This window comes from Chiloscyllium punctatum, chromosome 33 (assembly GCF_047496795.1).
Source record: "Chiloscyllium punctatum isolate Juve2018m chromosome 33, sChiPun1.3, whole genome shotgun sequence".
Lineage (NCBI taxonomy): Eukaryota > Metazoa > Chordata > Chondrichthyes > Orectolobiformes > Hemiscylliidae > Chiloscyllium > Chiloscyllium punctatum.
In genome coordinates, this window is record NC_092771.1 from 5,816,073 (window position 1) to 5,831,919 (window position 15,847).

Sequence of the window (15,847 nt, forward strand, 5' to 3'; positions counted from 1 at the left end):
CCGCTGTACTTTGAAGAATTCTCAGAAAGCACCTGCCAGCAAGAGAGATACTTTGCATTAAAAAGTGAAAACAACACAGTGAGGACTTTAGTAACTACTGGTAAAATCATTGACTGGACATGATCTATCTACAACCCTCAAATACCAACTCTATTATTGTAGCAATTGGTGGCATCCAACTCAGAACCATGGGGCAAACTTCCCTTCATATTGAAAAACAAATGCAACCCAAAGAGAATTTACACAACAGGAGAATAGGTCACCACAAGTGAACTGGTCATACTCTCTGTCAGCAATCCATTATAAAAATAACCCAATAATCTGAGAACCAACTGCTTTGTGCATTTACAGAAATGTGTGCCCATTAATTCACGGTTAATCAAGCTCTTTTATTTGCAACTTTAAGATGGAGCACAGAAAACGCTTTATCTGAATCACTTGACAGTAGGAACTCAGCCTGTCACCTCAACCCAGGCAATTCTGAATTAGGCTCACAGTGTTGTGGTTCTGTTCGCCGAGCTGGGAATTTGTGTTACAAACATTTCGTTCCCTGTCTAGATGACATCCTCAGAGCTTGGGAGCCTCCTGTGAAGCGCTTCTGTGATGTTTCCTCCGGCATTTATATTGGTTTGTCTCTGCCGCTTCCGGTTGTCAGTTCCAGCTGTCCGCTGCAGTGGTCGGTATATTGGGTCCAGGTCGATATGTTTGTTGATAGAATCTGTGGATGAGTGCCATGCCTCTAGGAATTCCCTGGCTGTTCTCTGTTTGGCTTGTCCTATAATAGTAGTGTTGTCCCACTTGAATTCATGTTGCTTGTCATCTGCGTGTGTGGCTACTAAGGATAGCTGGTCGTGGCATTTCGTGGCTAGTTGGTGTTCATGAATGCGGATCGTTAACTGTCTTCCTGTTTGTCCGATGTAGTGTTCTGTGCAGTCCTTGCATGGGATTTTGTACACGACATTAGTTTTGCTTATGCTGGGTATCGGGTCCTTCGTTCTGGTGAGTTGTTGTCTGAGAGTGGCTGTTGGTTTGTGTGCTGTTATGAGTCCTAGTGGTCGCAGTAGTCTGGCTGTCAGTTCAGAAATGCTCCTGATGTATGGTAGTGTGGCTAGTCCTTTGGGTTGTGGCATATCCTCGTTTTGTTGTCTCTCCCTTAGGCATCTGTTGATGAAATTGCGCGGGTATCCGTTTTTGGCGAATACATTGTATAGGTGTTCCTCTTCCTCTTTTTGCAGTTCTGGTGTACTGCAGTGTGTTGTGGCCCTTTTGGATAGTGTCTTGATGCAACTTTTGTGTGTGTTGGGGTGGTTGCTTTCATAGTTCAGGACTTGGTCTGTGTGTGTGGCTTTCCTGTAAACCTTTGTGGTGAATTCTCCGTTCGGTGTTCTCTGTACCATCACGTCTAGGAATGGGAGTTGGTTGTCCTTTTCTTCCTCTCTCGTGAATCGGATTCCTGTGAGTGTGGCGTTGATGATCCGGTGTGTGTTCTCTATTTCAGTGTTTTTAATGATTACAAAGGTGTCATCCACATATCTGACCCAGAGTTTGGGTTGAATTTGCAGAAGCAGTAATGCAAAGGTTAGAACAAACAGTCTTACCGCAAATTCAGCCCAAACTCTGGGTCAGATATGTGGATGACACCTTTGTAATCATTAAAAACACTGAAATAGAGAACACACACCGGATCATCAACGCCACACTCACAGGAATCCAATTCACGAGAGAGGAAGAAAAGGACAACCAACTCCCATTCCTAGACGTGATGGTACAGAGAACACCGAACGGAGAATTCACCACAAAGGTTTACAGGAAAGCCACACACACAGACCAAGTCCTGAATCTACGAAAGCAACCACCCCAACACACACAAACGAAGATGCATCAAGACACTATTCAAAAGGGCCACAACACACTGCAGTACACCAGAACTGCAAAAAGAGGAAGAGGAACACCTATACAATGTATTCGCCAAAAACGGATACCCGCGCAATTTCATCAACAGATGCCTAAGGGAGAGACAACAAAACGAGGATATGCCACAACCCAAAGGACTAGCCACACTACCATACATCAGGAGCATTTCTGAACTGACAGCCAGACTACTGCGACCACTAGGACTCATAACAGCACACAAACCAACAGCCACTCTCAGACAACAACTCACCAGAACGAAGGACCCGATACCCAGCATAAGCAAAACCAATGTAGTGTACAAAATCCCATGCAAGGACTGCACAGAACACTACATAGGGCAAACAGGAAGACAGCTAACGATCTGCATCCATGAGCACCAACTAGCCACGAAACGCCACGACCAGCTATCCTTAGTAGCCACACACGCAGATGACAAGCAACATGAATTCAAGTGGGACAACACTACTATTATAGGACAAGCCAAACAGAGAACAGCCAGGGAATTCCTAGAGGCATGGCACTCATCCACAGATTCTATCAACAAACATATTGACCTGGACCCAATATACCGACCACTGCAGCGGACAGCTGGAAGAGTTTGGGTTGAATTTGCAGAAGCAGTAATGCAAAGGTTAGAACAAACAGTCTTACCGCAGGAAAGATCACAGAAGCGCTTCACAGGAGGCTCCCAAGCACTGAGGATGTCACCTAGACAGGGGACGAAACGTTTGCAACACAAATTCCCAGCTCGGCGAACAGAACCACAACAAGCACCCGAGCTACAAATCTTCTCCCAAACTTTGATTAGGCTCACAGTAAATGCACTACACCTTGGACTAGAAACAAATGACTATTTTAACCAGTGAAGACTTTCATCCCCTGCATTCATCACTTAACCTGAAATAATGTTTGTGGTTAACATTTTTCCTGCATGAACTGGGTATCTCTATAAAATGGTGCCTGTCATTGACCGGGAATGGATAGTACAATAGGGCTCAAGTGACAATTAAGCACACAGAAATTGGAGAAGCTGGGATTGTTTCCCTTGGTGCGGACGGATAATTGTGGATGAGCACCAAATGTGAACACTTTGTGATGTGCTGAATATCAATTCCCCATTAGTTACCTCCATTGAGCCCATCTTCCTGGTCTTTGTCAGGGCAGTCTTCCGGTGACTCTGGAAAGGCTCTGCTGGCTGAGGCAAGGCTGGAAGAAACCCATCTGCATCATCACTTCCCCGATTCTCTGAAAGATCCTCCATACTGCCCTGATCAGTTTTTGATCCACCTTCATTCTAAGGAAGAAATAAACAGCATTACAATAAACTTTCTCTTGCTTTCTTTCTCCTTTTCCTTTTCCTTTTCTCTTTTTGCAGGACAGCTGTTAAGGATATGCCACCTCAAAAAACAGTTTAACTGTCATGAGGATACCACATTGATTTTAAGTAATTTCTTTTTAATTGGAAGAAATACATGGAGTAGAATTTGCAAACATGGGGGTGGGATCCTTTGGGTAATTCTTTCAAACAGTCATGACAAGCTCGATAGGTTTCCTTGTGTGTCACCTCCGGTGGGGTGCCACCACCAGACACATATTCCTCTCCCCTCCTTTGTCAGCCTTCAGAAAGGACTGTTCCCCTTCAGAACACCTTGGTCCACTCCGTCTTCACTTAAAAAAAAACCCATAGCCCCACAGCATCTTCCCCTACAACCACAGGTGATGTAACACCTACCTGTTTACTTCCTCCCTCCTCAGTATATGAGGGTCCAAACATACCTTCCAGGTGAAGGAGCACTTTAACTGCACTTCACTCAATCTAGTCTACTGCATTCGCTGCTCACAATGTGGTCTCCTCTACATTGGTGAAACAAAGAAAAAACTGGGTGACAGCTTCGCAGAACACTACGTTCTGCCCGTGTAAAAGACCAAGCTTCCAGTTGCCTGCCACTTCAACACGGCACTCTTGTTCCCTGGCCAACATTTGTCTCAGGTTTGCTGCAGTGCTCTAGTGAAGCTCAGCGCAAGCTGGAAGCACAGCACCTCATTTTCCACTTGGAACTCTATAGCCTTCTGGACTCAATATTGAGTTCAATGATTTTAGGGCTTGAGGTGCCTTCCCCTATTTCCTTACCCCAACCCCACTTACCAGACGTTCTTATCACATGGTCTGCTATTACACACAACCCATTGCTAGCCATAAACAGTCCTCATCAGCAGCTATTCACTCTCTCAGGCTGACTGTCATATAGAGAGGAAACTCGATTAACCAAACAACACGGGCAGGGAGTATTTTGTTCGGACAATACAGTTTACCCAAGCATCGGGAAATTGGAGAAGTTGGGATTGTTTCCCTTGGTGCGGACGGATAATTGTGGATGAGCACCAAATGTGAACACTTTGTGATGTGCTGAATATCAACTCCCCATTAGTTACCACCATTGAGCCTATCTTCCTGGTCTTTGTCAGGGCAGATCTTGTTCGGATAATCAGAAGTTCAGATAAGCGATGATTGAATAATAGAGCTTAAAAATGTGTTGCTGGAAAAGCGCAGCAGGTCAGGCAGCATCCAAGGAGAAGGAGAATCGATGTTTCGGGCATAAGCCCTTCTTCAGGAATGAGGAGGGTGTGCCAAGCAGGCTAAGATAAAAGGTAGGGAGGAGGGACTTGGGGGAGGGGCGTTGGAAATGCAATAGGTGGAAGGAGGTTAAGGTGAGGGTGATAGGCCGGAGAGGGGGTGGGGGTGGAGAGATCGGGAAGAAGATTGCAGGTCAAGACGGCGGTGCTGAGTCTGAGCGTTGGGACTGAGATAAGGTGGGGGGAGGGAAATAAGGAAGCTGGAGAAATCTGCATTCATCCCTTGTGGCTGGAGGGTTCCTAGGCAGAAGATGAGTCGCTCTTCCTCCAGGCGTCGTGTTGCCATGGTCCGGCGATGGAGGAGGCCAAGGACCTGCATGTCCTTGGTGGAATGGGAGGGGGAGTTAAAGAGTTAAGGCACGGGGTGGTTGGTGCCGGTGTCCCAGAGGTGTTCTTTGAAATGTTCTGCAAGTAGACGGCCTGTCTCCCAAATGTATAGGAGGCCACATTGAGTGCAGCGGATGCAGTAAATGATGTGTGTGGAGGTGCAGGTGAATTTCTGATGGACATTGAAGGATCCCTTGGGGCCTTGGAGGGAAGTGAGGGGGGGGAGGTGTGGGCGCAAGTTTTGCATTTTTTGCAGTTGCAGGGGAAGGTGCCGGGAGTGGAGGTTGGGTTGGTGGGGGGTGTGGATCTGACAAGGGAGTCGCAGAGGGAGTGGTCTTTCCGGAACGCTGATAGGGGTGGGGAGGGAAATATATCCTTGGTGGTGGCGGAAATGACGAAGGATGATCCGATGTATCTGGAGGTTGGTGGGGTGGTAGGTGAGGACTAGTGGGGTTCTGTCCTGGTGGCGATTAGAGGGGTGGAGAGCATCGTCAACCACGTCTGAGGGGAAGTTGCGGTCTTTGAAGAAGGAGGCCATCTGGGTTGTTCGGTATTGGAATTGGTCCTCCTGGGAGCAGATGCGGTAAAGGCGAAGGAATTGGGAATATGGGATGGCGTTTTTACAGGGGGCAGGGTGAGAAGAGGTGTAATCTAGGTAGCTGTGGGAGTCAGTCGGTTTATAGTATACTTCCGTGTTGAGTCAGTCGTCCGAGATAGAGATGGAGAGGTCTAGGCAGTGGAGGGAGGAGGCTGAGACGGTCCAGGTAAATTTGAGGTCGGGGTGGAAGGTGTTAGTAAAGTGGATGAACTGTTCAACCTCCTCGTGGGAGCACGAGGCAGCGCCGATACAGTCATCAATGTAGCGGAGGAAAAGGTGGGGGGTGGTGCCAGTGTAGCTGCGGAAGATGGACTGTTCCACATATCCTATGAAGAGGCAGGCATAGCTGGGGCCCATGTGGGTGCCCATGGCTACTCCTTTGGTTTGGAGGAAGCGGGAGGATTGGAAAGAGAAGTTGTTAAGAGTGAGGACCAGTTCAGTCTGTCGAAGGAGAGTATCAGTGGAAGGATACTGGTTGGTACGGCGGGAAAGGAAAAAGCAGAGGGCTTCGAGGCCTTCGTGATGGGGGATGGAGGTGTACAGGGACTGGATGTCCATGGTGAAGATAAGGCGTTGGGGGCTGGGGAAGCGAAAATCATGGAGGAGTTGGAGGGCGTGAGTGGTGTCCCGAACGTAGGTGGGGAGTTCTCGGACTAAGGGGGACAGGACCGTGTCAAGGTATGCAGAAATGAGTTCGGTGGGGCAGGAGCAGGTTGAGACAATGCGTCGGCCGGGGCAGTCAGGTTTGTGGATTTTGGGCAGGAGGTAGAAAAGGGCGGTGCGGGGGTTGTGGGACTATGAGGTTGGAGGCGGTGGATGGGAGATCCCCTGAGGTGATGAGGTTATGGATGGTCTGGGAGATGACGGTTTGGTGGTGGGAGGTGGGGTCATGGTCAAGGGAGCAGTAGGAGGAGGTGTCCGCGAGCTGGCGTTTAGCCTCAGCAATATAGAGGTCGGTGCACCAAACTACCACCACGCCTCCCTTGTCTGCCGGTTTGATGGTGCCACTCCAACCTCTCACTCTCGGAACATGTGGCCCTCCACTCCAACCCCAACCCCAACCTCACTCTGTCAAAACAAAACTTTGTGAGCTGATCCCTGGAGGAAACTGTGACTACCATTAACCAGACAGATAGCAACAAGATTATGGAATTCCACCTCAGGCCTTGAAACATAGCCTACATTCCAAGCTGTGTAAATTTTTCGTGGCTTGCTGGGAAGAGGGCTGAATCCCACAAGATCTTTGCCATGTCGTTATCATCACCTTGTCCAAACACAAAAGGAGAAAAGGCAGACAGCTACAACCACTGTGGGAGCTCCTCCCTTTCTATTGCTGGGAAGATCCTGCCTTGGACAACTCCAGAACAGGTTTGTTCCAACAATTGCACAGAACCAGTGTAGACTCACAGCAAAGAGGCACTCCAGAGACGTGCGAGAAGAAAAGTGATAGGAGAAAAAAAAAGCTCTTGTGTGGCACTTTCATAAACCTCACTGAGAAATTAGATCCTGAGGGGAGATGGAATTTCGAAAAATCTTGAAAAAATATGGATGCCCACCCAGGTTTTTTCATGAAAACCAGCACTGACAAGTTGAGCACAGCAATCAGCTATTGAGTTCCTTCCAAATCTCTAATGATAGGAAGCAGGGAAGTGTACTACCCCAACATTATTCCCCCTCATGTTCAGGAATGACTGTGCTGCAGGCAATGGAATATCTTGAGGAAGAGGTTTAAGTATGGTCCAGACTGTGAAGCCGTTTTTTTCAATCACAGGCATTTTCAGGTTCACACACAGAGACAGGAAAAAGCCATCCCTGCATTTTTCACTAATGACTGCATTCTCCTCACCCACAAGTCAGATCTGTAAAGCACAACAGCACGTTGTTGCTCCGAGACAGCACAACTCCTCAGACTAAAAATCAATGTAAAGAAAACGGAAGTCCTGAGTCAGCCTGCATGACTAGAGGAATATGGACCATCAAGTACAGTCATTGAGGGAACTGAGCTGGAAACAGTGAAGCAATTTACCCATTTGGGGAACATCTTGTTTGACGCACCAAGGAAATGGCCAACAGGAAATGGCCAACAGGCTTTCAGACGCAAAAACTGCACTTGGCAGACTCCACAATCCAGTATGGAGCAATGAGAGCCTCACAGAGCACACAGCAAACCAGAAGTGTACAAAGCCAAGGTGGAGTGAAAGCTCATAAATATAATAGATTCTGTTAAATTCCAAACTCTAATTGAATAAAATAGAAGTCTCAAAATCATAGGGAGTGGCTTCTGTACAGCAAAGAACCAAGAGAATTCTTCTGAGAGAGAAGATGCTTATTAACTCCCTGTGCACCTGGACAGAATCAAAACATGCACCAAGTTAAATCTCGGGGCAAATTTACTTCCTACGACAAGCAACAAACACAAACTAGAGACAGTCAGATCTGTGATTGTACGGCACCTTTCAAGCGCTTTACTGCCAATGGAACACTTTAAAAGTGGTCACTGATATAATGCAAGAAACATGGCAGCAAATTTACACAGGACAAGCTCCAACAAACAATCAGATAAACTGCATAGGTGGTGATAGTTGAGGGCTAAGTATTTGTCAGAACACTGGGTGGAATTTCCCTGTTCCTTTCAAATAATACCTTGGCTCATTTAAGTCCGCCTGAAAACACAGATGGAACCTCACTTCAGTTGAAACTCTAGAGACACTGAAAGAAGCATACCATCAGTACTGCACTCAACCCTCAGCGTGGGCTATTATACTCAAGTCTCTGGTGGAGAATTGGAACCAAGAACTCTATGATCAAGACACAGAAGCACAGTCCACTGTTCTGCGGCTGACAGTAGATTATTTTCAGAGGACAATACAAATACCTAAAATGTTAATTCCAAAATTAGAGAGCTTAAGTTTACGGTGAGAGGGGAAACATTTAAAAAGGGACACCTGAGGGGCAACTTTTTCATGTAGAGGGTGGTGCATGTATGGAATAAGCTGTCAGAGGAAGTGGTGGAAGCTAGTACATTTAAAAAGACCTCTGGATGGGTATATGAACAGGAAGGAATATGAGCCAAATAGGACTAGATTTATTTAGGATATCTGGTCAGTATGGACTGATTGGACCAAAGGATCTAATTTCCATGCTGTACAGCTCTAGGACTCCAAGTTCATAACTATATTTGAAAGAGATGCAGCTGTATGCGTGAACCAACAGGATATTGCGGCAAATAAGATATTTTGCAGTTAATAAAAAGGAAAATGCAAAAAAGTGATCAGCTATGTCGAACACTGGAAGATTTCCTAAGGGACTCCAATTAGATTTACCTCAGCTGATGCAGGCCGAAACCCAGACCCTGTGGGGGCATTTTCATCCTCATCACAGCCTTTAGCACCAGGGCTGAAATGAAGTTCCACATGGAACCTTTCTTCTGAAGAAGGATCCTATTAAAAAAAACACAAAACATGCCAAAATTACAAAAACACTAATCATCATTACGACCAAGTTGTTAAAAAACAAACACAATTCTGGACTTTGTAAGCCAGAGTACAATCAATTCTCTGTAACATTTTATAAAAACTGTGGAAAATTTTCCCAAATTCCCTAATTCAGGGACCCAAACTTCAGGATTCCATAGTAGCCCAAGACTCTAATTCACACCTTATATTACTGCCTTTTATGAGTCAGTCCTTTGGATCAAAGGAGATGACACAATTTGATGACTAAATGACCTTTCATAGGTAGGTCAGACTAGAAACATTGAAGGTAGCAAGCAATCATTTTAAAAATGAACCTGACAGCTGATTTATGAAGCTTAAAAATGTATTGCTGGAAAAGCACAGGTCAGGCAGCATCAAAGGAGAAGGAGAATCGACGTTTCGGGCATAAGCCCTTCTTCAGGAATGAGGAGGGTGTGCCAAGCAGGCTAAAATAAAAGGCTTGGCACACCCTCCTCATTCCTGAAGAAGGGCTTATGCCCGAAAAGTCGATTCTCCTTCTCCTTTGATGCTACCTGACCTGCTGCGCTTTTCCAGTAACACATTTTTAAGTTCTGATCCCCAGCATCTGCAGTCCTCACTTTCTCCTAGCTGATTTATGAAATCTACTCTGTAATCTGTGGTTCAAGTGCTTAAAGTTGTGAAGATGACAAGTTAAAGATTAAGAAATGCGCAGGTATACTGTGGCAACAATAACATTTGATAGCTTTCAGAATGAGTCTATTAGATCCAGTCATTTTGCTGCACCAGTGCAATCCAACTGAAGCTCTTGACTGCTGTTCAGGACAGTATATTAAAAATGGTTCCAATTACACACACCACTCAAAAAACTGCTTTCTTTCTCTGTAGTACTGTCAAAGATTTCAAGCTGAAACCACTCACTAACCTGAACATGGTGAACAAATAACCAAAGAACCGTGGATGCTGGAAATCGAAAACAAAAATGTGTTTTGCTGGAAAAAACTCAGCAGGTCTGGAAACATCCGCGGAGAGAAAGCAGAGTTAATATTTCGGGTCCATTGATGCTTCTTCAGAATGGGTCAGTTCCGAAGAAGGATCACTGAACCCAAAACTTTAAATCTGCTTTCTTTACACAGATGCTGCCAGACTTGCTGAGTTTTTCCAACCATTTCTGTTTTTGTTACTGGTAAACAAATATTTATTTCAGGCACTTTGTCTATTCAATATAAAACCTGAACAATTTCTCCCTCTGCTGTATTAATTTGAAACAAATATATTATCTACTTTCCTTGCAGCTACTGTTACTTTTTAAATATCAAAATATGCCAACACCACTAGGATTGGTGATGCAATAACCAGACACATGTACAAAGCATCGAAAGGCTTCTGAGATTTACAATGCTAAAGTTTTGCATGTCCAGTAAAATCATTTCTGAAGTGTAACCATGATTGTTACTCAGTCAAATTAATCAGTCTGTCAGTAAACACAACAAAATTTGGTCAGTTTCAAAAAGTAGTTAGCCTTGGTCCAGATGGGTCTTTCAGCATTTCTACTCACTAGAGTCAAATTAGTATTAGATCTTATTGTCATGTGCATTCAAGTAAAGGAGTGCAGTGAAATGTGTACAAAGTCACCATCTTAGGTACAAACGTACAAAATTAGGTACAAAATCAAATAATAAATACAGTGAAAAGTTCAACACTGCAGTCCTTATGTAGCAATGGGCCTACATTTGCTCCCATTGTGCTGGGCTGAGTCCTTCACCCTCTGGGCTTGTCAATTGTCTTTGCCACTGAATTGCCAACGCAGCTGTAGCAGCAAAACGGCAGAGACCAGGAAGACTGTCATGTGATGAATCAACTTGTTTTAGCTCATTCATGGCATATGGGGCATTGAAGTTGGTCTTTGCTCAGCTGGAAGGGGAATGGGGAGGCTGGTGGGTGGATTATGGTGGTGGTGGTGGTGGGAAAATCAACTATGGTCCCTACAAGTATTCAGAACTGGCAAACACAGAAATGAATGTTAGTTTGGGTTCTGTCTGAAAACTACTTTCGCAGTTGTATCACCTTCGGATGGTTACTGTCTAAAGGTGATCACTTGAGAAAAGTGGGAGAATGATGTTGATACTGGAGGAATGCACCCCTGTAGGAAATAGTTGAGAATTTTTTAAAAAAATGATCTTAAAGTTGAAAAGCAAAATGGTTTTACAAAAATAGAGTGAAAACTCCTCCAGTTCACTTCGTTACACATAGGTGCTGTTGGGACTAGCAATCCAGAGGCCCAAACTAACTCGCTGGGGACCTGGTTTCAAATTCTATCATGGCAGCTGGTGGAACTTAAATTCAATACAGAATTCTGGAATATTAAGCTACATTATAACTGTCATCTATGGTCATTAAACCCCATCTGGATGCTAGGTTAGGTGTTGGCCATGCTTCGCCAGCCTGGCCTACATGCAATTCCAGACCTACAAGCGATGTGGTTGACTGTTAATGGTCATTATGTAGGGCATGTAGAGCCACCCAGTTCAAGGATAATTAGAGATGGGCAACAAATACTGGCCTTGCCAGCAACATCCGTAAAGTATTAAAGAATAAAGTCTACAGCACTGAATGCGTTAGAAAAGGGGATATTTATGAAGACTGTACCTTATTGTTATCCTCATACAACATTATAACAATTTGAGTCATGTAGTTCAGTTCAGAGACTGCTCCAAGGTAGTCCATGGCTCTCTTCCACTGTTGATCCTTTAGCTCCTGAGAATGAGAGAAATAATTGCATGAATTCTAACTAGAACTCATTGAAGAAAACTCAGTGATAGCTTTAGAGCAGGATGAGGGGTGCTAGAGTAGCTCATCAGGTGGAGGAAGTAGGCAAAAGCAAACGCAATTAGGGACTCATTGGTGGGGGGGGTGGAATTAAGCTGAATATTCTTTCTCACAAATGTTGCATAGTCAAGGAATAACTGAGTCAGTGAAAGTAAAATATGTACTTACACCCAAGAGACCCCCATAACGAAACAAACTCAGTAAAGAATGGACGTGACTTTCACTCGTGAAATATAACCGTGTTCGAACGTGACGGCCAGGAGACATCACCCCTCTGGAATAGCTAAACAACAGAGCAACATGCTAATCAGGTAAATTGGTAACAAAGATTTGCATTTGTATAGCACCTTTCACAACCTCAGGACACTCCAACATGTTTTAAGGATATTTGATGTTAGGGCAGACAGACAAGCAGGAAAAGGAACAGGCATTCTGCTAATAATATGAAGTGAGATCAGTACATTAGGAAGGGAGGATCTCAGACTGGAAGAACAATCTGTTTGGGTGGAGCTAGGAAACAGCCTGGGGCAGCAGTTGGAGCTATTTATAGCTTATCAAATATTAAAATTAATGTGATGCATGGTATTAATCAAGCAGTAAGGGAAGTATGTAACATGGACAACACAGTTATCATTGATGACTTCAACTTCATATAGACTGGATAAAACAATTGAGAATTAAAACTGCAAAGGACAAATTTCTACAGTAGGTTAGGGTTAATTTTCTAGAGTAGTACATTGAGGAATCAACTTGAGGACAGGTAATTTAAAACCTAGTATTATGTAGTGGAAAAAAAAGAACTAATTCATAAAGTTGCTGTCAAAGAGCGTTTAGGGATGAATCACAATATGTTAGTAATTGACATGATTTTTGAAAATGACATGGTTCAATCTGAAGCAAGAGTTTAAAAAAGGGGAAATAAAAAAGGTGTGAAGTACAAATTGGCTGAGATTTATTGGGGAAAATATATGAAAAGGCATGACTGACTATACATAGGCAATGAATAACCTTTAAAGAATTATTACATTGCTTACAGAAATTATACTTACCTTCAAAAGCTCAATAAAGGTCAGTCAACTGTGGCTGCCAAAAGAAGTTAAAGACTGTATAATACTAAAGGCTTATTATAAAGAATGGGATACGCAGACACGCAAAATAATGAGCGATCTAGCACTGTCATCATGGATTTGTGAATAGAAAATAGTGTTTGATGAACTTCAAGTCTTTTGAAGGCGTTAATAATAAAATTGATAGAGGTGAGTTAAAGCATGAAGGTTGCTTAGATTTTCACAAGGCTTTTGATAAGGTTCTTTCCAGGAGGCAGCACAATGGCTCAGTGGTGAGCACTGCTGCCTCACAGCGCCTAAGGCCTCTGGTGGCTGTGTGGAGTTTGCACATTCTCTGTGTCTGAGTGGGTTTCCTCCAGGTGCTCCTGTTTCTTCCCACACTCCAAAGATGTGCAGGTTAGGTGAATTGGCCATGCTAAATTGTCCATAGTGTTCAGGGATGTGTAGGTTAAGTGCATTAGTCCAAAGTAAATATATGGTAGGGGAATGGGTCTGGTTGGGTTACTCTTCGGAGGGGTTCGGTGTGGACTTGTTGGTCCAAAGATCCTGTTTCCACACGGTAGGGATTCTAATTCAGGAAGTTGGTTAGCAAAATTACAGCACATGGAATAGGAGATAATGTATTGCCTTGAAGGAAGGATTGGCTAACAGGCAGGAAAAGGAGGCAGGAATAATTGGGTCATTCTTGCATTGGTAAATTGACTAGTAGGGTGCCACAAGGATCAGAACGGGAATACACGTTCTGAGGAAGGTGTAAAGTGACTTCAGGAGTATTTGGACAGGTTTAGTGAATGGCAGATGGAATATAATGCAGGAAGCAGGGGTTTATCCACTTTAATAGAAGGAACAGATTGCAGAGTATTTCTTAAATGGTCAGAAGTTGAAAAGCACAGATGTCCAAAGGGACCTGGTGGTCTTGTCAATAAGTCACTGAAGGCTAATATGTAGGTGTAGACGTAGCTATTAGGAAAGCTATTGAAATGATGGCTTTTACTGCAAGAGGCTTGAGAACAAGGAATACTGAAGCCTTGTTTCAATTGTATTTAAGCTTGGTTAGACCTGTGCAGTTTTGAAGTACTGTGTGCAGTTTTAGTTTCCTTATCTCAGGAAAGATATATTGCCATTGATAGAGGACAATGAATGTTTGACAGACCTGCTTCCATGATGGTGGGTTTGTTGTTATGGAAGAAGATTGACCAAATTAGCCCTAGCATTTTGAAGGATGAAAGCTGATCTTAGAGAAAGCTATAAATGCTTAAAGTGATAGGCTGGGTAGATGAAGGTACGACATCCCCTCCCCCACCCCCACAATCTAAAAATTAAATCCCTTGTTCTAAAAAAAGAGGGATGCCATTAGGACCAGAATTTTTTTTTGTTCTGAATCTTTGGAATGATCTAATCTAGATGGTTGTGGAAGCTCAGTCTTTGATAGATTTTTGATTAACAATGGTGTGAAGGGTTATGGGAATACTGTGGATAAAAGGCAACAATGTTTTCAATTAGCCATAACTGTATTAAATAGCAGAGCAGACAGATGGGTGGAATGTCAACTTCTGTTCTTATGTACTTCACAAAAACACCCTGACTATTCCTAATAAATACATGCCTCTCCCAATCCTCTCTCTCAATATTAATACTAAACACTTGATTAATACTGAGGTCAGACTGACTGGCCTATAAACATTTGGCCTTTCTCTCTTAAACCTTTACGGAATAATGGTGCAACATTTGCTGACCTTCTGCCCTCTGGAACCTCATTTGTATCTAATGAGGTTTGGAAAATGATCCTCAGCATTTACCATCTCCTCCCTGCTTCCTTTAACAGTCATGGGGCCCTTGTGATTTTTTCATCTTCAAGGTCAGTCTCTTCAATACTTCTTTCTGCTTATACTCAGTTTATATACTATTTCACACACTTCTTCTTTAACAAGAATATCTGCAGCATTCTCCTCCTTTGTGAAGAGTTTAAAAAAACCAATCCCAAGAAACTATGAGCATCTCTGACAGGCCCAACATTAAGTGTCAGATGCTCTTTTACATCCAATTGAGAATGGAGATGGGGCACAATTTAATGTCTCATCCAAAAGATGGCATCCTCAACAATGCAGCACTGCCTTGATACTGCACTATGTTGTGTCTAGATTTTGGTTCATTTCTCCAGTGGAACATGAACCTACAATGATCTGGTGTGGAGGGGAGCTTGCTGTCGAGTTACAGCTGATATAACAAATTAGCCATATTTTAATACCCTGTCATTTCCTTTCTACTTCTCTGAATGAGACTTGCATTTTTGTCGCACTTTTTACATCTTGGTACCAAAGGTGCGTTTACAGAAAAACATAAGAGGAAATCATCTTAAATACTTCAGAAAGATGTCAAAGAAATGGAATTGAATACTGAAACAAAGGAAGAGTTAGTGGAAGGGTAGCTCCATACTGACTGGAACTTGGGTGTTTCAAGTCAGGTTTAAAGGAGGGCAGATCAATAGAAAAAAAGAGATTCTAGACAAAATATTTTTCCTCAGAAATTCAAGCCTTCCAGTACTTTGCCCAAATGTTTTTTTTCAACTAGAAGCTTGTTCAAAAGCATATAGTCAAAGATAAAGGGTATTACAATGTATTATTCTCACTTACTACTAAGTACATGTTGGCTCCAGCAATGCTCTGAATTGAGAATCCAGGCTGATCTCCACAGTACCGTCCCTAACTTCCTCATCCAACAAAGTCTTTCACCTGCCACCTCAGAAGAGGCTAGTGTAATCAGCTCACATTTGGAATTAAGTTTTGCTAGCAGACTAGATGAGAGTGACTGCCCTTGACATCTAGGCAGCATTTGACTGAGTACAGCATCAAGGAACCAGAGTTAAAATGGCACCAATAGGAATCAGATGGAACATTTTCTGCTGGCTGGAGATAGATCTGTCACAAAGGAAGATAGTTGCGCTTGTTGGAGAATAACCATCTGAATTCCAGAACATCTCTGTCGGAGACCCTTAGGGTAGTGTCCTAGGCCCATTCACCTTC

The 15,847-nt window shown here is 43.6% G+C and overlaps 1 protein-coding gene across 12 annotated transcripts in view; it reads right to left on the reverse strand.

Annotated features, from left to right (window-relative positions):
* LOC140458370 (inositol hexakisphosphate and diphosphoinositol-pentakisphosphate kinase 2-like) overlaps positions 1-15,847 on the reverse strand; it is a 161,649-nt gene that overhangs the window by 54,942 nt on the left and 90,860 nt on the right. For all 12 annotated transcript variants that reach the window (XM_072552816.1, XM_072552813.1, XM_072552811.1 and 9 more), the window contains 5 exons: positions 11,926-12,040; positions 11,578-11,685; positions 8,797-8,913; positions 3,041-3,208; positions 1-32 (listed from right to left, as the gene is read on the reverse strand). The exon at positions 1-32 is cut by the window's left edge and continues 62 nt beyond it. In XM_072552816.1, coding sequence (XP_072408917.1) covers positions 1-32; positions 3,041-3,208; positions 8,797-8,913; positions 11,578-11,685; positions 11,926-12,040 — 540 coding nt within the window. The remainder of the gene's footprint in view (positions 33-3,040; positions 3,209-8,796; positions 8,914-11,577; positions 11,686-11,925; positions 12,041-15,847) is intronic.